Raw genomic sequence first — 26,681 nt, forward strand, 5'->3', positions numbered from 1 at the left:
ACCCCAGAAGTGAGTCAAATGTGAAATGTAATTCAACCTCCAACAGAGGCCAGAGTATAAATGCAACTTGACATCTGATCAAACCATCGTGGACATTTGACCCCTGAGATGAGTGAGGTATCTGTTATGTCTCATGAAGTCGACAGAGCATCATTCCTCACCCCTGTCAATTTTCTTTCTTTCTTTCCCCCCCCTCCCCAAACAAAGACAAGGAATTAAGTAATGCGAAAATCCCAAGGAATGGACAGATTACCAGCCATGCGAGGTACTCTGAAAGATGAGTAAAAATGCAATGGTGCTGTTAAAAGAAATAAAACCACTTGCAAAATTATTAAGAGAAGGTGTTAATTAAGGCCTTTGTGATAGGGAGAGTAACCCCAGGAAAGGCAAAGGTTGGGAAATTCCTCATGTAGCAGGACAGGAATGAGGTTGGTTTTGTTTGGCATTGAGGCTTTTGCACTTGCAGGAAGAGTCCACAGGTGCTTTATAAACATGAATTAACTACGCCTGGGAATACCCTACAAGAAGGTATCGTTATCCCACGTTACGGGTGAATAAACACAGGAAATCCCGTGCCAGGGAGCTGGGGATGATGTGATGTTGGGGCAGGGTGTGGGAACAGCCGGGCCCTGGCATAGGTTTGGGAACAGTTGTCCCTCGGCGTGTTGGGAGCAGGGATGTGACTCTGAGCCCAGTCCATGGAGGGACGTTATGGAAAGCCTTAGGGGAGTGTTTGCCACAGTTCTCCTCTCTCTATCGCACGTCTCTGGCTGCTGGCAGGACAATGGGCAGCTTTGAAGGAGGAAAGAGCTGATTGCTTACCACTGGGCATTTTTGATCCTGCACTCTGCCTAATCCCAGGAGCTTTCAGCGCACAGCTTATTCCAGCTGAGCAACATGCCTGTTTCTGTACCAACGAGTTAATTTGTGTGACTCCTCATGCAAATACTATTATACATCAGTATCGTTTATTCAGGCCAGGGAGTTGCATCGGCATAAGCAACTCTTTGCTTTTGTAACTGAGAGCACAGATAGGGCCCCACTGCTTTGATCGTTAAATTGACAGAAAGTTATTGGCACACCAGTTCCTTCTCCTAATGCTATTCTTATAATATGCTTTTGCTGGCACACTCATGCTGCCCATCTGTGTATCAAAAACGTCAGGTCTTGGCTGCCATGAACCACATGTCGATGTGCGTGGGGGCTGCAGGTTTGCACAGCAGCATTGAAAAAGCATGATTTCACCCAGCCCTGGTGAGACACCTGATGTCGATGACCCTGCAGAGCAGCAAAGAGGGCTTTGGTTTGGGCTGTGTGCATTAGGGTGAGACTGGGTAACTCATGGATGGAGCTGCTTACATTTATACTGCTGAGAAAGCAGATCCGTGGGCATGGACGTGTTCGTATGTGGCGGCATGTGCATAAAATAGAAGGTGGGGTTTTCTCTTGCTGTGTGCATCGGCAGGAGCTCGGCTGAGTGCGGGGGTCATACCGATGCATCAAGTGGAATGGAGCTGAGAGAGATTATATTTGTCATGTGCACACACACGTATACAGCATCTGCCTTCAAATGTGTCCCTATATAAATGTTAGTGTGGGGTTATACATGTCTGCCCCTTTCTGCACGCATGAAATCCATCTGCGTACGTATCTGTGTGCTTGGATGTGTATAAATCAACATTTATCTACTGTGTCTATTGCCCTTTATCTGTTTATCTCCATACATCTTCAAGCTCGGGTCTGTATTAGCCATAATAGATACAGTAAGTCGCTGATCTGGTGGGTCAAATGGTCAGGGCTCTTTGATCAGCCGTCAGGATACATTACCACCAGGGCCTCCGGTGGGGCTTGAATTACAACTTACATTTGACTCATTTCTGGGGTCAAAACGTCCCTCTTATTTGATCGAATGACAGAAATTGTATAATTTGTATATATCCCTGAGCCATATGTGCTCTGAGTGCCACTCTAATGTGTTTTATAAAGGCACAGCTGTCTTGGTGACTTATTTAAAATGGGATTTTGAAGTAGTGTTCTTGCCATTTAATGTCCTCATTCAGGGTTACACAAGGTTTATCAAATAATAAATAACATTTAGAACATTCATTTTAGCATAACAATGGGTTTGCTAGTTATAAGGAACTGGACGGTACAATAAAGCTGTGTTTGGTAAATAAGCAATAATGTAGAAAGCAAGTGATAGCATAATTAGAAATTAATGATGGTGCAGGAAGCTACGGATACCTTCCTTGTGTTCTGCTAACGCTCCAGACTAGACAGAGCTCATCTTGGCAGCCTCTGCTATAAAACATGCCATCAAGCCTTGTCATAATACTGGCAGACGCGTGGTCCTCCCACCTCCTGGGCCTCCCACCAATCTCGACTGAATTGCAGCAAAACGTCAACAGTTGATAAAATAAACCTGGGTCTGGGGCAGATCCATGCAGGGCGAGTGCAGGGGTTCCCCTTCCCCGCTGGGGGCTGAAGAGCCAGAACACGGTGACTGCAGAGTCATGAAGTGGCCGTGGAGCCCCAGGCAGCATGAGGACAAATGAGCACTGTGAATGAAGACACAAGTCATCCTCCCCTTGTTCCTGCACCTTCCTCCCTAGTAGAAAGCTGTAAAACAGGACCAATGTGGACTTTCCCCCACGTGGTTTTCCCTCCATCAGTTGCTTTGGAAGAGATGCTCTGTCACTAGCAGTATAGCGACAGCGTGCGATTGCTCAGGCGTGACGTATTCTCATGTTGGTTGGTCCCTGACCTACAAGGACGTGTGAATGTGAAGAAGTTTCCAGCAATTCGTTTGTCCCTGAAGCTCGTAAGGCGCAGTAGGTTGCTTGTGGTCACCACAGCCGCTGTCTCAGACCTGGCTTTCCTCCAGAAGAAAGGCTGGAAGAAACCAGGAGACCATGCATGTGGCTGAGTGATACCTTAGGGCGATCCTTCTCGAGTCTTGTCATAGTAAAGACTGCACAGCAGAGTGGTGGAGGAAAAATTAGAGCCCACCATGAGGTTATTTTTGGTGCAATTTCCACTCAAGTCCCCTAATGAACTTTTGTGTTTCTAAGGAGCCTGATCAATCTTTGCATATGAAGAGACTTGTGTTTGTTTTAACTTTGAGGAGACATGTCTTGGGGTCTTTGTAATCTTTTGATTTTTGCTATTGACAGACTTGATCTATTGATCACAGGAACAGATGATGGTCAGGGGATGGTCAGTGCTAGAGAAAATCGCTGATATAAGTAGAAGGGTTTAAAAGAGAAGGGACCCTGTCCCCCAGGTATGGAGAGCGCTGATGCTTCTGAATTTCCAGCAGTATTGTGCTCCTTGGGTTTGACTCTCTTGCCTCTGTACAGCATCCTGGTCTCTTCCAATCTGCAAATAGTCTGTATTTTTGAAGTCAACCACAACAGGGGCAAAGTACACCTTAAAGTCAAAAACTGATGACTCCCTGATCTCTTTACAATGATATCACAGAATCATAGAATCATAGAATACCAGGTTGGAAGGGACCTCAAGGAACATCTGGTCCAGCCTTTCTAGCACAATCTAGACAAGATGGCCCAGCACCACATCCCACTGAGTCTTAAATGTGTTTGCGTAGCGGAGTCAACCACTTCCCTGGGGAGATTATTCCAGTGGTTGTCTGTTCTCGTTGTGAAAAATTTTCCTCTCATGTCCAATCGGAATCTCCCTGGGAGTAACTTGTACCCGTTACCCCTTGTCCTCACCATGGGACTCCTTGTCAAAAGGGAGTCTCCATCTTCTTTGTAGCTCCCCTTTAAGTACTGGTACCTGGTGATGAGATCACCTCTAAGCCTCCTTTTCTCAAGGCTGAACAAGCCCAGCTCTCTCAGCCTATCCTCACACGGCAGGCTGCCCAGACCCTTGGTCATCTTGGTGGCCCTTCTCTGGACCCCCTCCAGCCTGTCCACTTCTTTTTTGTATAGCAGGGACCAGAACTGTACACACTGTTCCAGGTGTGGCCTGACAAGCACTGAGTAGAGTGGGATAATGACTTCTTTATCTCTGCTGGTGATGCCCTTCTTGATGCAACCCAACATCCTATCGGCCTTCTTGGCCGCAGCAGCACACTGTTCACTCATGTTGAGCTTCCTGCTCACCAGGACCCCCAGGTCCCTTTCCACGGAGCTGCTCTCCAGCCAGGTGGATCCCAGTCTGAGCTGCACTCCTGGATTATGTTTTCCCAGGTGCAAGACCTTACACTTGTTTTTGTTAAACTTCATAAGGTTCTTGTTAGCCCACTCTTCCAGCCTGTCCAGATCTTCCTGCAGGGTGGCTCTCCCTTCCAGAGCGTCTACTTCCCCACTCAATTTGGTGTCATCTGCAAAATATTATCTATTATAATATATTGCAAATATTGCTGGAATGTATATATAGAGGGCTCCTGGTGAAGAGAAGTGAGAGCTTTATACTGACTCAAAGGTGAAAGAGAAGATTAAACAGAGTTTGGCAGTGCAGTGAAAGCTGGGAGTGCACTACGGATTTTGCTTTTTCCCTGCTGTTCTTTGAGTAATACTGTGTAATTTCATATGTTGTGCTAGAGAATAAAAAATAGAGGGAAGACATTGATAGATATTAAATGCCTTTCTCAGCAGACGATTCAGGAAGAATCTCATGTACTATTTTAGAATGAACAATAGTGTGTTACATGCCATTTATTATAATCAGCAGCTAATGGAAACCCTTCCAGGAGGGGTTATGGAGGTGAGCACAACTACAGCTGATGATCCAGGCTCATGAATTTTGCATGAACTCCTACGTGACAGTGAAATTTTTGAAAGGTGCGGTCAGGAAGCGATTCGTGTAACTTAGTCGTATCAAGAGAAGCTTCTATTGCTGGTGTGGGGTGGGCTGTAGTGCTTAAATAAAATAATAATAAAAAAATCCCTTGGTATTACAAGCAGAACGAACATCATCTTCAGGCCTTGGTCTCAAAGGACTCCTAAGTTGTTAACAATAGGGTGTTTGAAAAACAGCCACCAAGCATCACAGAGTGAAAAGCTAATGTAACTGAGCAGTTCCTAGACCAAAATGAATAGTCTCTGTTTCTATTGCATTTACTCCAGGGAAAAAAAAAAAAAGAAATAGCACCTCATACAGTTGAAGATATCTGAAAGGTGACACAAAGCGCCTTGTAGGGACAGAAAACTCTGAGGTTGTCGTGGTGATTGGATTTCATACATAGACATACATTTCATCAAAGAATTGAGGTTCCTAAATAGATGTGGGTTTAGGGGCAAAGGCAGGAGGGAGAATGAGATCCTCAGGTGCATTGGGGCAGTGGTTGGAAAGCAGAGGGATAGCACACACTGCGGCTGGCAGCCTGAGGGCTAGGCACAGCGTCCGCCACTCCTGCAAGGTCTTCCCAGTGACTACAGCCAGCTATGCCCTTGGGTCAGTCCAAGAAGTAATCTTTCCTTTTCTTTCCCAAGTCTTTCCCAGGCTTTCTGGGATCTGAATGAGCTCAGAGATTGTTTTTGACCTGATGTTAAAGAGCACTAAGCAGCACGCCTGATTCTGGCCCTCAGTCTGCGAGGAGTGTGATCAAAATGTGCATGAGGATCATCAAACAGAGCTCTGGTTTCTTTTGCGGTGAAGAAGTCCATAAGCAGTGAAACATTTAAAAAAAATAATAATAAAAACCCAATCAATGCGGGAGAGCGGTCCAGAGCTGGAGGCAGCACAGCTCCAGCCCATGGTCCACCTGCCTGGGGGCTGGGGAGGTGGTGGGTACCCAGGGGCTGGCAGAGAAAGGGGAGCAGCAGGATGATCTGTATCCCACTGAGGAACAGCATTTGCTGCTGCTGCATCTTGAGTCGAAGTTTTACATATAGAAGATTTTGATACCAAGAGGAGTTCTGATAGGGGGTTGAATGTGGGTGTTTCTTGGCACCAAAATGCCATGATGCCCATCAGTGGGGCTGAAGGAAATGTGGACCTGAGATTCCAGAAATACTCCCTGTGTGCTGGAACGTGAAGGAGACTGAGTAACTGGGACTGCTTCAGAGCACCGTGGGGCACAGCTCAGGTCTGGTCAAACTGAATAACACTGAAGAGTATCTGCTGCTGTGCATGGTGACTCCTGTGGCATGAGGACACATGGGCTGGCAGTCCAGCAATGCTGATGAGCTCGTAAAGCCAACAGTTCATAAAATAGCATCAAAATATAGAGAAAGGTGGTGTGCAGTATGCTCTAGCAAACAAAGTGTCACTTTATCAAAGATTTCCCACTGTGCTCAGTGCCGCTGTAAAGGGACTGCACGTGGTGTATGCCAAGCTGCTGCCTTTGATGGTCAGCATGGCCCAGGGCAAGGTGGAGACCTACACCTTGGGGAACCTGGGGCAGCTCTGGAGGGAGCAGGTCACCTTCGAAGCACCTTCAGTGCTTATGTGTGCTTTAAACCCCCTGACAGTGCCCCTCTGGTCAGCCACCACGGCTCCTGGGAGGGTGCTGGGTTTTTCTTGAGTGGTGGCTGTCACATCAGACAGAGGCAATCCCAGAGCTTTTATGCACAAACTGTTTCTGCCTTCAGATCCTCCAGCTCCTTGCACTGTGCTAATTCCTCGCCGCTTGTCTCCCAAATTACCTGCTGTGACACAGTGTGACATGGAGCCAGGTCTTTACATGCTAACGATTGATGCTGAGCTCTGATAATGCGATAACATTGCTATCGGTTAGCTGTGACGAGCAAGATTTTCTGCTGAGTCCTGTTGGGGGGTTTGGTGTTGGCTCCTGCAGAGGTTGGTTTGCTTCTGTAATGGATCTCTGGGGAGTGGCTTTGGAAAACTGTTTATTTGTGGAAATGTAGCATCATGGAATGCAGGAATATGAAAAAAAGCCCAGCGAGTTGCTCTTGGGATTTCATTTCCCAACTGATTGATTACTTCTTCTCTTCTCATCGGAGCCCTGGCCCAAGCCGGTGTTTGGGTCTGCCATCACGACAGAGTGATTAAGTGGGGAGCCGCTTACTTCCAGCAGGAGAGTGTTATCTTCCACTTCAGAGTTTGGATGAAGGCCTGTGCAGAAAGGAAGACCCCTCCATAGCCTCAGCCAGCTGCAGAATGAGCCCTTTGCTCCATGTCGGCTCTGGGGCTGCCCTGGGTGCCTGCGGGGTTGGGCTCCACTCCAGCCCCACCGTGGCCTGACCCACTCAGCAGAGCATCTCAGAGCTCTGTGAGTACTGGAGCATGATGAGGGTTAGGTATCCCGAGTGAGGCCATCCAGCTCCTCACACTCGGAGTCAGGCGTTCACTCCAGCCTCTACTTGCTCATGCGGTTGGGCAGAACCGTGGGCCCGAACTGGTGTCCAGCAGTGCTGTGGCAGCTTGCCTGGTACCCAACCCCTCGCTGCTCTAGCAAAGTGGTGGGACCTCATGGGGAGCCAACCCATGAGAATGGGCTGGCTTGGCACCTGCACACGATGGGTCGGTTGTGTTAGCTCTTACGCTTCTGTGGCGGGATTTGTTCAGTTATGGCATCCCCCTTCTTGAAGCCTGAGCTGCTCAGAGCGGGTGCAGCCAACAGCTACCTGGGCAGGGGAGCGTAGGTGCCATGGGTAACCCCGGCTGGGGAGCATGTGTTGGGGGTACCCAGGAGGGGAGCACGCAATGCAGGTGCAAGGCACCATGCACCATTGGTGCCCGGGAGAAGGAAGCGTGTGATACAGGTAAGCAGGGAGGAGGCGAGCATGCAATGTGGGTACCACGGGTGAGGAGCGTGCATTGCAGGTACCCAGGGAGGGGAGCATGCATGTCACCCATCCTATGTCGTTCTTCTCCTTTGGGGAAGGCTTAGATCTTTCCCTGTCTGGTGATGCACCAGGCCAGTCTGGTCAGAACTATGAGGGGAACCAAAAATCAGAGACAGTTAGGGATGCACTTTGGCAGGGAGGTATACTCTGGCACTGGACCCAGCTGAAGGACTGCTATCACAGCAGTCTTAGCTCCTGCTGGTGGGGTGAAAGGTGGTGACCCAGAGCTCTGCGTTTGGCCCGCGCAACCATCACCCCTATCGTGGTTCTGCCAAGGACCATGCTGGGTCTCGCTCGTTGGTGACACCGCTTTCACGATCAGCAGCCTCCGAGCGAGCCTGAATTAAATTTATCTCCAACTAGGAAATCCATCAGCAGCCATCAAAAGTGTCTGAGCTGATGCTGTATAGCTCAGGTCTATACATCTGTGTACACTGTAAAGGGCAAAATATGACTTGGCTTTTATTACTTTAATTAAAACATGAGTGAAGAGTATGAGATTCATATTAAATTGTATTTTCCTGGCTGCTGTGTGAAGAAGCTAACTGATCTGATTACCATGAAGATTACAAACTATCAAAGTGAAAAAGAGCTTTTTGCAAGTATTTCGTATTAAACCTTCAAACATAACACTTTAAGAATAATTATAGTTGTATTACTGGAAAATGATTCATGAATTCTGAATAAATATAAGACCCTTAAAGGGAAATGTTCCAAGACCACAGTTTTTGTTCCAATCTGATGAAATTTAGTATCATTTTGCAGCTGTAGAATAAAATGAAAAAAAATATGTACATAGACTGTATTGAGTATATGTCAGACTAAACTAATGAGATTTTTTTCATCAACTCTAAGCACGCACACAGACAAATGGAATAGCCATTCTCATTTTCTGTAATAGAAAGCACCGAAAGAGAAGGCAGAAAGGATCTTACTGCTCACAAGTCTTTATTCTGCCCTTGATTGTTAAATAATATATTTTAAGTTCTCATATCTCGCCTGCAGAATGTTTGAACTGACATTAATGGGTATATAAGAGAAAAGAGCGAGCTTAAAAAAAAAAGTGAGGAAGGGCTAGGATTGGGAATTTTATTAATATTCCCAGTGGGCTGTAATAAAGATACTTTTCACACAATACAGTGAATGTTTACAGCAGACAATTTAGTTTCCTTCCAACAATTATGAGAGAAATTGAATCTCAGGAAATGTTAGTTTTCTCTAAAATTAGACATAACAATAAAGATAGTCCTGAAAGTTTATTAAGGAGGGAAGAAAAAAAAAAGTCATCAGTCTCTGGAAGACAATTTAGCCAATTTATTTTAAGAATTCCAGATGACTTCTAAAGAAAACCAGACACCTACGTGGCGCTGAGCGCTTGTGCTCCCCACGCCGTGCTCGAAGCCAGGGGCTGATTTTCTCTCAAGGAGCTTTTTTTCCCAGGCATCAGCAATTCTTAGTGCATTTTGGAAGCAAATACCCAAAAGGTGCTTGTTTCCACCACCAGCTGGAGGAGGATGCCCATCACTTCTGCAAGCAGATGGGGCACAAGGTAGTAGCAGGTCACACTCCTCTGCGTGCAGGTCAGGATGCTACAAGCCGGGGAGCCCGCACCGGTATCAAAGGGAAGATGTGTGGTCCTCACCTGCCCACCCTTCATCCCAGAGCAGATTTCCCTGCACTGAACATGTGAAAGGGAAACATCGTTATTTACATCAAAAATAGCAAAGCTGTAGGAGCCCCATTTCACAAAATCAGCAGGATGTTTGCTCACCCGAGTATTAGAAAGTTGAAAGCTGTGTATTTTTGCATGAATATTTGCATGCCTTCTTGCAGGTGCAGTTAACGGTGCTGCTTGTGCAAATGTGATGTTTCCTCCACCCCCCTGAACAAGCACAGCGCTCTGCGTGCAGTCGTGTGTGGGTTTGCATGCACAAAAGACTAGTCAGCAAAACTCTGTGAGCTCAGTCCTTTAACTTTTTCCCGAGAAAATTGGTCATGAAATGTCAAGAGAGGAGCTGCAAGGAAAGGATGGAAATTATTGGGCACTTGAATGCAACTTCAGGAATGAATTTATCATGCTCGCGCAGAGATGCTGGGGATCAAAAAGGGAAAGCCACTCTGTAAAATGCAGAAAACTCTGAAGCTCTTTGAACAACTCATGCTATGGTGTTTAATTTTTGAAACACTGCGATTTGAACATGCAGGGTAATTTTTCTGCTTGCCCTGGTTTCCAGATTTCTGCATCGAGGATGTGCTGCAACATGTGTGTTAGAGACACCTACTCTCTTCTACTTGCGTGTTTTTTCTTTTATGCATGCGATCCTTGATTGCCAACTTCTGCCTCACTTTGTTCCAGTCTGGAAAGAGATTCCTGTTATTTGATGTAAAGATTAGGGATGGGAGGAGAAATGGTGAAAGCTGATGCAGCTTAGCTTGCAGCCAGGCTTCTCTAGTAATCTTCCTCGAAAGGATCTGTCCCATTTCTATCATATTAGGGGCTAGACTGGGATGACGCTTTTTGGTAACACCAAGTAGGACTCTGAGGTGCCTGGTTTGGTACGAGTATTAGCAATAGAAGCACTCAGCTCTGAGTCGTCACAGGTTTGCGGAAATATCTAGGCTTTGTGTGCGCTTGGGTTTGAAAGATGGCAGCTGAAGCCCTTGAGTACACTGGGCAAATGTGAATTTTTATCATGGGGTCGATGTTTTGGCCTTGTTACCTGCAGCCCTGTTGTGCTCAGAACCTCCCCCCCTTTCCATTAGCATCTCTCTCATTTTGGTTCTTCCACCTCTGCCCATTTCCCTTGGAACAATTCAGGTTCTACCTGGCATGTTGTAAACTAGGAAAAATAATAGAAAAAGCTCTCCAGCTGCTTAATGAATCAAGTGTTTCAGTTGTTTTGGCCTCCAGACAGGGGCTGGTTTTCTTTGGATGCAGCTGCTAATGGTGTGCCTCCCGCCTCATGCCTTGTGTGTTGGGTTGGGTCCCTTGTGGTCATGCCATGAAGGTCATGCTGGTGTTGATGTGAGTCCTCTTGCACCTTCATCTCCTCTGCAAAGCTCTTCCCTGTGTCAACAAATGCTGTCCGTTGCCTCTAGAGCTGCCAATGCCTAGAACGGTCCTTTCTCACCACCAGTGTTAGAGATGATCACTGCTACAGGCTCCTGGCTGTGACCAGCAGCTTGGTGTCCTGGGTGTCCTTCTAGATGAGAAGTTGTCATTACTTTAGGGAAATATTGCTATTTTGATTGTTAATTTGATGGTTTTCTGTTTTGCTTTCCTCCTGAAAGGATGGTACCTACTCTAGCTATTCATTTTGTCCAGAGTGCTTAACGCTTTAGAAGGTATTTGATGAGTATCTGTGATTTAGGACATAGATGAGCCCCTCACAGCAATGTGTGTGTTCCTGCCTTTTTTTAGATACCATACATAAGCCTGTTTTTATTAAAGAAAAAAAATTGTTAAAATTGTTAAAGATAAAATCTGTTTGTTTCCCAAAATTCACATATTGGAGGCTTAAGGCTGAGATTTTCACACCTACACTGGGGATTTGGATACTTGGCCATGCACCATGTTACACTTCTCACAATTTTGTCATGAGTCTCTTGGTGCTTCGTGCTTTCCCTAGCAGCCCAGCACCTTTGTGCTCTTGTGACATGACGGCTTCTGCTTTGGATAAGTGAGTAAATGAATAAAATTCTTGCACTTGTGGTTGTGAAGGAAGGCTTGTAATTGTGGCGCCCAGAAGCTCCGTAAATGCAAAGGAGGTAGAGAGAGGTCCCAGGTGATTATCTTGACATCTCATGGACTGGGAGGACTGGCACATTGATGAGTTTTGCATATTTAGGGTCTGCAAGGAGTGAGGCATCCCGATCTAATAGTTAATCTTTAATATCTCCTTTGACCAACCACAACAAAAATGATCAGAGGGATGGAACACCTCTGCTATGAGGAAAGGCTGAGAGAGCTGGGGTTGTTCAGCCTGGAGAAGAGAAGACTGCGGGGAGACCTTATTGCGGCCTTTCAGTACCTAAAGGGGGGCTACAAGAAAAATGGGGATAGTCTTTTAAGCAAGGCCTGCTGCAACAGGACAAGTGGTAATGGTTTTAAACTAAAAGAGGGTAGATTTAGACTAGATATAAGGAAAAAAATTTTCACGATGAGAGTGGTGAAGCACTGGAACGGGCTGCCCAGAGAGGTGGTAGATGCCCTATCCTTGGAAACATTCAAGAACAGGCTAGATGGGGCTCTGAGCAACCTGATCTAGTTGAAAATGTCCCTGCCCATTGCAGGGGGGGTTGGACTGGATGACCTTTAAAGGTCCCTTCCATCCCAAAGCATTCTATGATTCTATGAAACCCAGGTCATGCTTAGCTGCAGACGGACGTTGCCTGCCCTGGCTTTGGAGGCAGGGCCCGCCTAAACCCAGTCATTGCGATTGAAATCAGGTAGATGCTCTTGCCATCTCATCTCAGGGTTTACTTTGGCAGAGCTGACTCAGAGGTATCTGGCTTTGGCACTTCTCCTGTGTGCTGGAGCCAGATTCTGGGGCTGAGGGTCTTTGGGATAACGTGGGAGGCTGATTTATTGCGCTGGTGATTTCAGTTAATTTCCTTTTCCCATTTCGGCAACTTCCTGGCAGTCTGAAATGTTTTGCAGTGGATGGATGGGTAAAGGATTTCAGGCTTCTCTTGGGGATAAAGAGGAGAGAGGGGAGAGAAGAAGGTGGTATTTTACAAAGCATTGATATGTTCTTAATTTTAATAAAATAAAATAAAAAAAAAGGTAAGCAGCACCTTAGCTGCTAAGGCGACAGGCGCTTAAGAAGCACTGAATAAATACATAAAACATATTTGCTGAAGGCATTTGTCGTTGGAAGTTTAAACATTAAACATGCCTGCTTCGTCTGATACCATAATAAAGCAGAGATGTTCAAAGAGCCATTAGTGGTGCTCTGACTATGGCTTTACATCTTCACTATGTGTACCAAGGAAGCCGCATTATATCAGCGATGCCTCAGTGAGTTTTCCCCCAGAAGGGAAAGTAAGTGAATTCTGGGAGGGATCTCAATGTGTCTTGGACTTTTTTGTAGGCATTTCCCCTTTCACATTGATCAACGTGGATGTTTTGGTATTGTTCCCTTGTAAAGTGCTGGGGCAGATCCATGGGAGGCAGCAGCTCTGCCATTGCCCCAGTATCTCTAGGCTTAATAAAAGCTGGCTCAGGGCCTGATGAGACAAATAAACAGGTTTGTGTATTTAGTTTTTTAAATTACAGGATAAGGAGGAAAACAGATACTCAATCCATTAAGAAATAACTAGGTGGGTGACTCACTACCATTTGTGTAAATGGCACTAACTCTGGTCTGCCTGCACAATTTATTAATACTTCACGGGAGGAAAAAAAATTATTTTAATCTCATAATGGATGATGAGCTGTGAAATTGCTTCTGCAGCAGCTGGGCACCCTGGGGGAGGTGCTAGATTGCACCACATTATGCAAGCTCTCCCCACATCTCTGCCTTCCCCGTGCTAATCAGACACGTCAAATCTGGGCAGTGGGGAGGGGGGTGCCACTGCTTCTGTTGGATTTTATTACCTTTTTTTTTTTTAATATATGTAGTCTTCTTGCCAATTTGCTTTGGGGTCCCAAGTCTGACTTCGAAAGCGTGTGGGCTCGAACCTGATCATATTTGTGGTGAGCGATGCTTTGGGCTTCAAAGGTCCTGGCCTGATCCCTGCCGCCGCTGGCCATGCTGGCCTGGCTCACAGCATTAAATAACTAGAAATTTTGCACATGTCCTGGGGTTGACCCTGTTTGTGATTTCATCTGGCTGATACCCTCACTTTGTAGGCAAGAGTACCAAGAGCTGTTACTGTTCAATAGCAGCTTTGCTCTGCCTTCGTAGGCTTGGGCTGGGATCATGAGCGGCATCGACACTCCAAGTGCTGTGAAGATTCGTTTGTGTACTAGAAGGACAGCCCAGGGTTAAGTACTTTGGTTGCATATGGGAAGACAGTATGTATAGTGATGAGAGAAAACCAGGTGTAGTGTAGGACCACTTAGGAAAAAACTGCAGATTGCCCCCTCAGGCTCTAGCAAGGGATTTGCAGTGTTTTCTTCTGCAATTTGGCTGGTAGTGTACTCTCAGTTGTACACACATGTCTCAACGCCTTGCAAACACCAGTGCTGGCAGCTGCGGATGTGCCCTGGGGTGGGAGGACCGCACAGGGCTTCATTTGAAAATTTGTCTTTGCTGATGGGAGTAAAAAAAAAATAATCATGGCACATCTGGGAGAAAAAAGACTTGATTCAAGATGGGTCATGTTGCCATTATGGCTTTGCTGGAGGATCTTGCTGCAGACATCTAGGTAAAGCAGTATTTGCTGCACTACCTGCAGCACAGAGTACGGCTCTGCTGGCTGTTTGCTGAGGGCTAGGATATATCCTTTGAGATAAAACTCTGAAAAACTTGCTACAAAACATCCATGCAAAGTGTGCCACAAAGGCTTTTTTAATCCCTTAACCTCACACCTTCAGTTTTGAGCATAAGGGAAATACTCTCCAAGATGAAAACCGAAAGGAGACAGGAATGGTACAGAATATAGTTTCCTTCCTGCTCTGGGTCCTTCTTGCTCGACTGAAGCCAGGTTGAATTAATTGCTTAGAGTGCTTTTTACTAATTCTTCCTTGCATGCACTCCACCACTGTTTTCAGGCCGCCTTATCTCCTGACCCGCTTACAGTGCATTATACATCATTATATAACGTACCCTTGGCTCAACACAAAATACCAAATCCATACAGTCCAACAATGAATTCCTGTGAAGTGCACTGATCTCATTATGCAAGTTCAGTATGCCATGAGACAAAAAAGACAATTATGTAAAATCTGTACTCCTCAAATAATTCCCAGAAATGCATGATATTCTTGAGTAGAATATTATCATATTCCTTGTATTTGCTTCCAGGCGAGATACGAGTGAAGAAAAGAAAAGGGGTTATATCAGTCTGGCCCAGCTGATCTAATTTTAGATCCCCATTGGCTCCTCTCGCGCTGGATGTGCAGTCCCTTCAATATATTTTAAAAACAGGCAAAAATCATTATAAACAATTTTAAGGAGGCTGATTGTGAGACAGATGACAGAGGGTACACTTTGCCGACGTGGAGCGGAGCTTGCACATCTAGCTTTCCCTGGAGCACTGCCACGTTTGCTTTGAAAAAAATAGGGAAGAATAACCACAAAACCACGTAGTGAAATGAAACAGTTCTCTTGTCAGTATGGGTAAGTAACTAAAACATAGGTGAAGCTAGATATTGCTACGGGTGGTCCAGGAGCAACTACGCATCAACGATGCCTTACACTCCTGGCCCTGCTTATGAAGATACGACAAAGAGTTTTCAGGAGCTCTGGTTATTGCCGACGGTTGCATAAGCCAATATTGAATGCTTCTGAAAACACTGTCAGCAGACTTTGAGCCTTAATATCCTGTCTGCTTATTTGAAGTTGAAGGTCTTCGCTGTAGGGACGCGGTGTTGCCCTATGGAGTTCAGCCTCCAGAGCTGGAGATGAGTGATCCGGATGTAGCACACGTGTGCCGTAACGTGAATACCCCAGCATGGATCAGGACAGCATGGGACAGAGGAAGGTGATGCCTGGACATGCTCTGTTTCGTGAAAATGGCATTTCAGAGAAGTAACAACAGCAAATCTGCAAAGCGGTAGGTTTGGGAGAGTTTCGTAAGGAGCCTGGGGGACTCCCTACCGCTAGATGTTGATGTCAAGAATGTAATAGAGATCCAAGGAGGTGAAAGAACGATAAAACCAGATGAGGTAGGTGAAAGGGAGGGATGAATTGTTCTGTTCTCTGAGGAGTTCCATAATTGTTCACTAGGGAGTTTTAGATCTCCAAAACACTAGCTAGTATTGGCTAATTTTTAGGTCAGCATGTTTGACCAGACAAACTTCTGGTCTGATTGCTTACATAGGTCTTGAGTTCTTGGGAGGATAGTATGTGGTTGTGGGTTTCCATTCCTCCCTGCAAGTGGTTTTGAGAGTTTTTCTCCCCAGGATGTACTTGGTGGCATGAGAAGGTGGATCTGGAGGGACAGTTGTCCCAGCAGGTTCAAGTGGAGCTCTCTTTTGGGACATGCAGTGGCTCTGACAGAGCCCTTCCCTGCACTCTCTTACAAGGCAATTGCTGCCTTGCAGTGAAAGGGGGAAAGGCTGAGATATCTGCAGTGGATTACGTTTTTCTTCCTCTTTATTCCTGGGGGTAACTACTTCCAAAACTCATTTTTGTCTGTGTCACTGGGGAATTAGAGGTCTGTCTCTCTCTCTCTGTTCCCCAGAAGGATAAATGCAGCATTACAATCCTTTATATACCATTGCATGCTGCACTGCTGCTTCCATGCATGTATATCTGCCTTTATGGTAACTGTAACCTTTTCTTGAACCAGAGATTTTCCTGAACAAGAGCCCTCTGGGATCTGTGTGGGCTTTCCTGGATACATTTTTAATAAACACAATAATTTGACTGCAAGCCCATTACCTATCCCCTGTTTGTTCTATGGGATAGTCATTTCCATGCCTGCAAAAACACTAACTCATAGGGCAATCAAAGGAAGAATGACAACCAGGACAAAATTGGTATGTGTTGTGATAAACCAGTCCATCTTCAGCATCATGCACTGTAGCTTTATCTATTGCCTGTAAATAATGGCCTCAAAAAGATATTAAATCTTTAGAAAAAATCAAGTCTAATTGTAACTATATTTTTGTTTTCCATTTTGGTTTATATACAGTATATGACTTTTGCAGAGACATTTTTATTCCAGGAAATTGACAGGCCAACAAGAAGCCATAATTGCACTGATTTTTAGAAGTGCCTGCATTACTACAGATCTGATGTACTGCAAGACATGAATCAGAAAAATTCTATTAAAAAATCTCTTGAATGGCTGACACAGGAGTATTATCCACGATGATTAATTTGACTTGGTCATTATGAACACAGACAAGTCTGACAAAATTGCATTTCATTCCCCACTGAATTCATAAAATCACTATACACATAATAAGAAGTTATAGTTCTCTGCTATCCACTATTCTTGACAGGATTCCAGTTCTGGATAAGATACTGATTAAAAAAAAAAAAAAAGTGGGGGGGAGAGAGGGAGTTGGGAGCCTTTTTAAAAGCCTACAATAGGGCTGATTTCTTTTGCTATAAATTCTTCATAGAACTCCATTATTTTTAGCTTTTTTTGGTGAAGTGGTGATGCAGGTCAACCGCAGCTTGGACAATATAAAAACTGACTGTAATCTCTTATTTACATTGAAAGGGATGCGGCAGAAATGCATGGCCATGCTTCACACCCAGATTGAATCTTGGGGATTGTCTATCATACAGATGATTATTAATAATTGGTAGCTTGTTCTTCGTTTCTAGCCCACGTAAATGAGGTACCAATGGACAGGTTGAGGACAGACAGTCCCAAGAATGTTGTTTCTGGCTTTGTGGCATGTAAAACAAAAAAAACTTCTCCGGTGAGCAGCAGAATTGGGTGCATGCCTCCCAAAACTTTATCTTTCTGAGTGAACTGAGATTTTCTGTTCCCTCTGAATATTCCTGGCTGCTTCCCTTCATGGTCCCCATCCTGCTGAGCACCACAGCACCACATCACAGCCATCCCTTCGCTGCTGTAGCAACTGGCCAAAGAGATCAAAGATTATTAGGGCAAGCATGAATATTTAGGACCCTGGTATCTCCCTTCTGTGCACATATGGTTTTACGAAACTTGTAGAAAAGAGACTTTTATTTGTGCTGTCAAATTTGATTGAAACCCTCCGGCAGGTTCAGCTTTTGGAAGACCCATGGCTGTGTTACTGCATGGGATTTGTGTCTATAGGTGATAGGACAAGCTCAACTCATGTAAAGTTAGAAGTTAAACATCCAGCTCCATTGAAAGGTGAAGCTGTGCAGTAGCACTGCGGTGGAGCTGGAGGCTGGCTTTCCGCTGTGCGTTGTCGTAGCATGCAGCGTCTGCACCAGAGCAATGCCTGCACGATAGGAGGAAACGGTGAGAAACGGGGAATGTGGAGGTCTGTGCTTGCTCTTTGGGTGAATTGGCATTTGTTTGGGATTTAAAAACCCACTGCTACAGGTATGGAAGAGGAGCACAGAGGTAGGCAGAGCCCAGCTTTCCCGCAGGTTGCCTGCTGCTCTGCTGTGCTCCCAGCCTCCCCGGTGTGGCTGCCTGTTACCGAAGATTGTGCAGACGCTTCCAATGCACATTTATGTTCATGCAAGAACTCATTTTTCCCTTTTCAACCACTTTCCCGTAGTCAAAAACCTGAGCATGTGAAAATTAATGTAAAAGGGGCTGGGAACACTTCAAAGACAATTTGTAGATTGTATGTGACTGACTTAATAAATACGTCTTTACAGTATTTATCCAACTCTACCCAAGTAATTCATTGGCCCTGCTATTCACACGCTGGATCTCCATGTGCAAAGACGGGGCAAATCAATTTCCATTCCTAAGACCCAGAGCTGCTGACGCGGAAAATCAGCACTACTTCACTTCTTGGCACAGGGCTTTGGGAATCACAGGTGCGAGCGCAGCCCTCCGGCATCCCTCCCGGAGAAGTGGTGCCCAAGGGGACTGCACCTCTGCCCGCAGCCGCCCCGGTCACCCTGCAACGAGCACCAAGCCGTTTCCCTTGCTGGCTGCAGAGCATTTCTCTATAGTTTGCAATGTCCAAGTGACTTACACCTTCTCCTGCCACCTGAACTATCTTTTCTGTCCCCATGGATTCAGTACTTTGCGCCAAGCAGGAAACCTCTGTGGTTCACGTGCTGGAGAAATGTATCAAAATCCCCTCCTTGCAAATATGATCATGCCTGTGCTGAGTAATATATGTGGTGGGAGAGCAGTTCAGAGGCTTTCAAGGATATGCAGGGTGGCTTGCCTTCATTAAGCTTTGGTTTTCACTTATTCATCGTGTTTGGACTCTTTTCCTCTTTATAAGGCCCAAGATCTTCTCTCAACCTGGCATGCCCTGCAGCTTGCGTGAACACTGGCACACAGCGAATCCTTTCGTATGTATGTAAGAGAAGTAAGCAAAGTCTCTGTATGAAAAAGCAATGTTCTTATCTGGCTTCTGACCCACTCCGATGCATCATCCAGCTTTGGTGCAATCGAGATACCCCACAAACCACCTGGTTGTGTTTCTGCATCTGCGCTGGTAGAGCTCATGGTGCTGGTAGGAGAGGAGTGCTCTCCCTGGGGACACAGCCCTCGGGCCCCAGGTCCTGCTGCCGTCCCCATGTCTGCCTGGGCTCGGGTGGGAGGGTGCGGATTGCCATTGCTGCTCATGGGACGGCGTGGGCAGCCCATAAGCTACATGTCCTCCCTGCTCTTCATGCACACCAGGAGCTCGAGGTGTAGCCCTTGGCTACAACCTCTCAGCCTCACAAACAGCAATGTTTTCCTTACTTTGCAGATCTGCCAGGCTGCTTTTGGTCTGCTTAGACCCACCTAATCTCTGAGGTGTCTAGAGGGTCACATTCCTACGGCAGTAAGCTCTTGTGTTAGCTGCAGGAAAAACCTAGTTAGTAGATGAGGGATGGTACAGTCATAGAACCACAGAATATCTTGAGTTGGGAGGGACCCATAAGGATCATTGAGTCCATGGTGTTTTGTGTCATCTGGGTGATTAGAGTGGGATGGATCACACTAGCCTACGTATTTCCTTGTACCTTACCAAGAATAAATGTTCTCTCTTAGGCTCATATTTACTGTTGAATGTTATTTGACAGGGCAAATATTTACCTGCAATAATACTGCAAATCTCTATCCTTCTCACTGTGAATAATACTTCTCTGAATCAATGCTTGGCTGCAACTCCTGGATCCTCGTGGATAATCACACAGAACATGACTCAGTGGAGAATTGGGGTCACTGGACATTTGCCGTGCTGCTGAGGAGAACAGTTTCCCAGGTCAAGTCATGTCCTCTATGATTAATACTAACACGCAGTGAAGAGATGGTGCTGGCCGGCTGTAGAGTGTTTTGTAAGGAATGACAGCACTTCCCTCCCCTCCCAAGAGGGGAAAGGCAGGAGAAAGCTGAAGGCTTAATCTGTAGACGTGCTCAACGCTTGTAGCTCCCTCCTGAGTCACCTCATGGCGAGTTCTCAGTGTCCTTTCAAACACGGCTGTGGTTATGGCTTTGGCTGAATCCCTCAAGAGCTGCACTGCATTAAGGCACCTGGACATCCCTTAATCTCAGATCACATGGATGTGTGGAGCCCCCTGGCCACTGCACAGGGGTGGGTGGAGGGATCCAAAACATTCCCTCTTCACTGTGCTTGCTGGGAAGACTTCCCTGGGCTCAGGTCCATCCTTAGGCAGGGTAGTTTTGTTACTGGGTGGCTGGCGGGAGCCACCAGGGCTTGGCTTTATTTGCAGTTGAAGAGGAGGTACGGTGTAGGAGTGAAAGACAAAGCAGCAGCAACATTGAGTGTGGTTTTGAGTCCAGTGGCAGAGGATGCACAGGTTCGCCATGCCCATTGGGCCATCTCGCAACACAGAGGAGAGGGACACCCAGGCCATGTTGATAATCCACAGATGTGCTCCGTGTTTGCAGCAGAGACGAGCTGCTGGCCATCGACAGACCAGTCCCCAAAGCCGCCTCCTGCCTGAGAACCTTCTCCTGTGCTGGGCTCTAGCATGCTGCAAGGCAGAGAAATGTCTGGGCTTAGTATACATGAGCCAGAAGAAGTGGAAATCTGGCCTAATGCCTTGAATGGATCAAAGTGAGAGCTGCAAACAGGTGCCTCCATTCCCATCCCTGCACACCCCATCAGTCTCAGGTGTGCTGGTGATCGGCTGCAGATACATCCCGGGGTGTTGTAAAAAAGCTGAGCGATGTGGCCTGGGTTTCTCAAAGCAGACAAGAAGGCTTCATGGCTGAAGCTGTCACTACCTGCCCTGCTGCCTGCTCCCAGGGCAGCCCCCCAACCTGCCACACATCCAGTCCGGGGGGCTGCAGGGCAGCTCTGGCTCTGGCACCCCTTGCCTGACCTTCCCCCAACGCTGCCTGGTGTAGCCCGCTGATAAGAGCAGAAGAAAGGTGGGATTGTTTCTCTCCCACCCTGGAGCAGCAGCAGAAGCATGCTCCTTTGTTGCGGGGGTTTGCACTGCGTTACAGCAATGGTAGATACTTGCTGTGAAAACGCTCGGCACTGTTTGCAGCTTGCTCATCGCTGGATGCTGACAGTCTGGAGTGAGAGCTCCTCACTTCTCTCCTTGACCCACAGTAATTTTCAGATGCAGCTTAAGGGCATGTAGAGAAGACGTCCACAACTCAATGAGCTTATATTCAGGTGCTTATCCAGCCATATAAAAGAAGATCCAGTTTTACTGTTAAAACTCAGGCTTCCCATGCCTGGGACATGGGAGACAGACAGTGGGACCAGCTCGTTCCCCTGTAAAGCTCTTGTTCTCCACCCACTCTCTTGATTCAGCTCCATGTCCATATGGGGCAGCCTTTAACTGCAACTCCTGCTTCTTCTGCACCCACAAACATGCACCACAGGACCACCTGGGCCCTGGTCAGCCCAGCTTTGCTCAGGGTGTGCACAGTGCTGTTGCTTGAGCATTCATGCAAGAAGCAGGGACTCGTGTCCTTCTTCACCCTCAAATAGCTCTGCTCCCCCTGCTTGGCCAGGGCCATCCTGCAGGGCTCTGCTGTGTCACCTTCTGCTCCCAGGGACTTGCTCCTGCCAGCTCCTTAACCGTTTTCCAGCCCCACCGCTTCCCTGTCCTCCCTCTCAGCCTTTTCCTGCTACACAAGCTGTTGTGTCCTTCCCCACTAGCCTCATGTGGGTCGCCTGCAGATCCTGGGGTTTTGGGTGTCTCATATCCCGCTCTGTCTCCCTCTCCTGAAAAGCTTCAGGAGTATGGGAAGCCTGGGAGATCATGGCATATCGTCCCCATGGTGGGGAGCAGCGGTGGCAGGAGGCCACACTGGGATGTCTCCAAGACCCGCTGGTGCTTTGGGAGCACAGGTTGTGCCTGCTGCTGCCACTGCAGCACTGGCAATGGGACCTTGCTGTGCAAGTCACCCCGTGCTCCTGGAAGGGGTTCAGCAATTCTGACTTTCCTTTCAAATGAATGCAGATAGCATGTCCCCACCCCTGTGCTTGTGAGCAGCTGTTAGTGTGGCTACCTGTTCTGACTCCTCTTGGTCCTGGACATGGCCTGGGTGTCACCTTGCTGGGAACCAGAGCCTTTCTCCCCATTACAGCCCCCCCCCCACCTTCCCGTGCCAAAGGCACAGATCTAGGGAGCTGTGGCCCAGCAAGGCATGATAAAAGGGTGGTGGAGAAGCTGCGTGGCATGAGCACAGCCAGATGGATGCATCTCTTCATGTCCTCACACCACCTCCTCTCCACCCCCCTGTCCTCTGCCGCTGAATCTGCAGGTGGATGGAGACGGTCCGGGACGCCCCCCCCCCCGTTCAAACTTGGGTTTCAAGAAGGAAAAATTGTTTTTAAATATGATTTTACTGCTGTTGGAGGCTGGTCGTACCTGCTGCAATGCCATCCTTTGGTGTCACCACACAAGCATGCGGCATAACCCCGGTGCCGTGCTCAGGGCAGTTCGGTCCATGCCCGGTGCCTGGCCCTGCAGCACAGCCCCTATAGCTGGGGCACAGAGATGCATTGGGGTCTGAGGGCCAGGAGGGAGTCAGAGAAGAGGCACTGTCCCCTCTCCAAGAGTGCTTGGCTTGATCCTGTTGCTCCATCCCGCTGCCGGCAGAAGCAGGGGTTTGACACTCCTAGCAGCACCCATCTGCCCCGCAGTGCGAGCTGAGAGAGGGATTGCAAGAAGAGGCTTATTTCAGCTGATTTCAGTGTTTTAATTTGAAAAGGAATAATGTGTAATCACAACAACTATCATCTGTTTGACAGTGGAAAATCCTAGATCTTCCGTGTTTTTTTGTGTGTCGTAATGGGCAGGCTTTTAGCAGAGCGAGCTTCTCTGAGCTCGCATTTGGAGTCCTGGTGGGATGAATGGGTTCAGACCAGCTCACTAATCTAATTTGTAATGTTTCCTTATAACATATAATTGGCTGTTTAATTTAATTCAAATTAACATAAGAATAGAAAATATAATTTGCAGCGTAGCCCACATGGTGGTGGAAAGGGGTTTTGGGTGTTACTGGTTTGAGATGACAGCTTTTGTGCACGTGGCATGAGACCACCCTTCATGGGGACGGAGACATCACCTTGGACGTGTCAATAGGCACAGTGTGTGACAACAAGTCACCCCCCTTTCCCACCCTTCCGAGTGTCTATCTGTCTCATCTCCCTTCCTTATCTTTCTAGTAATCTATTTAAAACACATATAGAATAAATGCAGCTTGCTTTGGAAAATTGTTCATAGAGATAGGGTGTAAAAGCTGGCAGGCGCCAAGTCTGATTATGTTGATTGGATATTGTCTAATCTGATTTTGATTGTGTACAGCTTTGATTCTAATTTTGATATGTCTGCACAATACTGTAGCTGTTCGGAAAGCTTTGTAATTTAAACAGGTCTTTTTTTTTTTTTTTTCCCCCAGCTGAATAGAGCAGAGGCAGAAATGTGCAGGGGGGTGAGCAGGGCAACGGGGCTTTCGCGCTCCTTACAAAACCACCTCAAAGCCCTTCGGTGAGCTGCTCTGCAGCAACACAAGGAACTTGTAGTTTTGAAGAGAGCTTTAGGAAACTTTGAGTGGGTTTTACATAATTTAGTTAAGTACAGCAAAGCCACTTGCTTATATACCTGATACCAAAATAAACCAGTTGGAGGAACAAGTTTGCTGTGCAATGATTTATTTAAATCCCTTTCCGTAAAGCATGGAGCGAAATCCTCTTAAATAACTGGGAAAGAATCGGTGTACCTCGAAGTGCGTCGCCCAAACAGAAACCTAACTACTAGATGTATTAAATGGGATCTATCTGCCTGCTGTTGTGTACGTCCTCTCAGCCCCCTGCCTTCCCCATATAATACCGCTGGTGGAGAGAAGCTGGCTGGCAAAATAGCAGAGGTTGAATTTCCCCCAAACAACAACTGTTGGTACAGAGCTATCTCAGCCCGAGCTCCGTCTTGTATTTCTTGCATACTCATATTTCCCCGCAGCCAGTGGGAATCTCAGGCGAACACGAAGAGTCAGGTGGGATGTGCAGTACCTGCTCTTTTCTCTGTCTCTTTTTGCAAGGGGATGAGGGGAGGCGGGAGGTGGGGGCCCAGCTTAGCAGAGGGTGAGCCGCTTCCAGCCCTGGCCGGGGGTGAGGCAGGAGTGACCCCCTGCTCCGACACCCCGCGGGGACGCGTCTCTCCAGGCGGTGCCGGAGCATTCCCGCTGGGAGCCCTTCCACCTACCCACTGATACCTCCTTGCTCCCCGCTGCCTCTCCCACTGACTTCTGTATTCTGGTTAAATATGGGTCTTATTTTATTGTATTAAGGGTTTTCTCCCTGCAGTCTGGGGTGATGAAGAGCATGAATCTGAGTGTGAGCTCTGGGGCAATGGCTTAATAAAGCCTACAGTGCTTAACTGGTTTTGCACACATCTGGCATTTTGCTCTTAATTCAAGTATTAAGTCAAAATCCAACCATGAAACTAGGAGATCTGAGAAATTTAGCTTAAAATCCATGTGTATAATACTATGGCGAATCAGAATTTCATATGCTATAATAATATGTGAAACAGTAGATGTTTAGAATAAGCCTTCTCTGCCAGAGACTCATTATATTCTGCTTTGACAATTAATAATTTTGGATAGGTTCACAGTTACATTATGAAGCCAATACGTTTTTGTCTGAAGTGAAAACGATTGCACAGGTGCTATGACATATTCTTTCTCCATCTAAATTGGAATGCTTAGAGGTAAACAAGCCACCAGAAAACAGGGGAAGCACAAGGAGTACCAACATCTCTGTGTGTTCATGGTCACCTCGAGGGAGCATTGATAGGGAGGTGAGGGACTGCTTGTCCAAGTACAATTTGGATGCGGGTATAAGGAAGGACAAATCTCCGCGTGTGGTGGAGTCATGCAGGCTTTCTTTAAAGGATTTAAAAAACATGTGATGGCTGTTTTTCCAAATCTCTCTCTGTAGTTGTAACTTCTGTGCTGGAGTTTGTGAAGAATCAACAGGAATTTTGTTCCCAAGTACTAGTTAATTCTACGGAGCTAATTCTCATAAACACTCTAGAAAATACAAACTGTAGATACTGTAAGAGCTGAGCTGGGTGCCCACTTTGCCTTAAAATTGCAGCAGCTGGTTGGGAAGCAGCCATGCTCTTTCATGGCTGCGGGCTCTGCGAGCATCGCTTGCCTGGCTGCGATCCAGGCGTGGAGGTTTCTGCTGAGGTTTTGGCGAGCTAAAGCTGTTCTAGAGGGATGCAGCATGGGAGAGGGGAGCAGTGCGGATGCCCCAGGCAGATCTGAGGTGTGCAGGGACCTGTGGTGTCCCTGATGGATGGTGCAGTGCTGCCATACTCACTACCCGCTTCCTATGTAGTTACAACCTGCTGGTGTCTGGGGCTGGAGATGTCATTTTTATTAAAACAAAACCGTTTCCACTGGAATGTGCTTTTGTATTTCTTACACAAATAATCACTCTGCTGAAGCAACAAGGCAGTGACGCATTGCAAAATGTCTTTTTCATGTTATAGACGTATAACGGTCAGAACGAGAATAACGAAGACTATGAGATCCCTCCCATAACGCCTCCTAATCTCCCCGACCCTTCACTCCTGCACTTGGTGGACCACGAAACTGGATATCACTCCCTGTGCCACAGCCTCCCTCCGAACAGCCTGATACCAGCGTACCCCTACCAGAACATGGACCTGCCAGCCATCATGGTCTCCAACATGTTGAGTCAGGATGGGCATCTTCTCTCCAGCCAGCTACCCACGGTCAGTGACCTGCCCCTCTTACTACTGCCTTTTGTTAAAGCCACTCTGGATGTTGTGTTATGAGTTCAGCTGAACGTAGAAGGATGTTAATGACAAGGTGTTTGCACTGGGGGTTGGGAAGAGCTGGTGATGCAACCCTGCCTTGCTCCACTCCTGCCCACCAAGGTCAGGGTGCGGTGGCAGACGCTGCAGTCCCCTGCGTGGCCATGCTCGTGGTGGCAATTTTATATGTTTCCAGTCTGGTGTCTTCCTGAGCCTTATTAACCACTCAAGAGCAGAGGAGGAGGTTGTTTCCCTCTGGGTACGTAATATCCTCACTGAACTGAGCAAAGTGCATGTGCTCCAACCCCGTGGGAAGGTGACCAGCCAAAGCCCCTAGTTCATAGCCCCTATGCCTTGCACCCTTTCTCCTGCTGGGAAAAGCCCCCAGCCCATCACCCCTGTGTCCTGCTGCCAGGGTGGCCCCAGTGGCATCAGCAGGAGGAGCACGAATGCTCCATGAAGGGAAAGCTGTCCTATTGATTTCAAGGGGCACAAGATCCCTCTTGCACTTTCAAACTCAAATTGCCTCTTGGCTCACGCTGTGGCAAGGGGATACCTTGTGAAGTTTCAGATGACTCTTCTGTAGGGATAAATAAGGCAGGGATAATGAAGTAAAGTGCAGCTCTGGGAAGAAACTTCAGGGCTAATTAGACCTTACGGTGCTTCTGTATCAGCAGCACCGAGGAAAGGTTGTGACTTGATTTTGACAGTGGTATTGAATTAATACTGTTGCTGTTTAATAATATTTTCCTCTTCAGCAGATTTAGCCCTATGGTTAGTTTTCTACATTGTTTCTCTCTAAGATCATTGATTTTCATGGATGTCGTTGGAAGGCATCAATATCAAACAGAGTTAATTTTACTTAAATAGCATGCCTGCGAGTCTG

The 26,681-nt window shown here is 46.9% G+C and overlaps 1 protein-coding gene across 2 annotated transcripts in view; it reads left to right on the forward strand.

Annotated features, from left to right (window-relative positions):
* TOX2 (TOX high mobility group box family member 2) overlaps positions 1-26,681 on the forward strand; it is a 156,571-nt gene that overhangs the window by 66,630 nt on the left and 63,260 nt on the right. For both annotated transcript variants that reach the window (XM_087750362.1, XM_087750363.1), the window contains exon 3: positions 25,508-25,753. In XM_087750362.1, coding sequence (XP_087606488.1) covers positions 25,508-25,753 — 246 coding nt within the window. The remainder of the gene's footprint in view (positions 1-25,507; positions 25,754-26,681) is intronic.

This window comes from Nipponia nippon, unplaced genomic scaffold, assembly GCF_047370975.1.
Source record: "Nipponia nippon isolate SJK-2023a ecotype South Korea unplaced genomic scaffold, ASM4737097v1 scaffold_13, whole genome shotgun sequence".
In the NCBI taxonomy this organism is placed as follows: Eukaryota; Metazoa; Chordata; class Aves; order Pelecaniformes; family Threskiornithidae; genus Nipponia; species Nipponia nippon.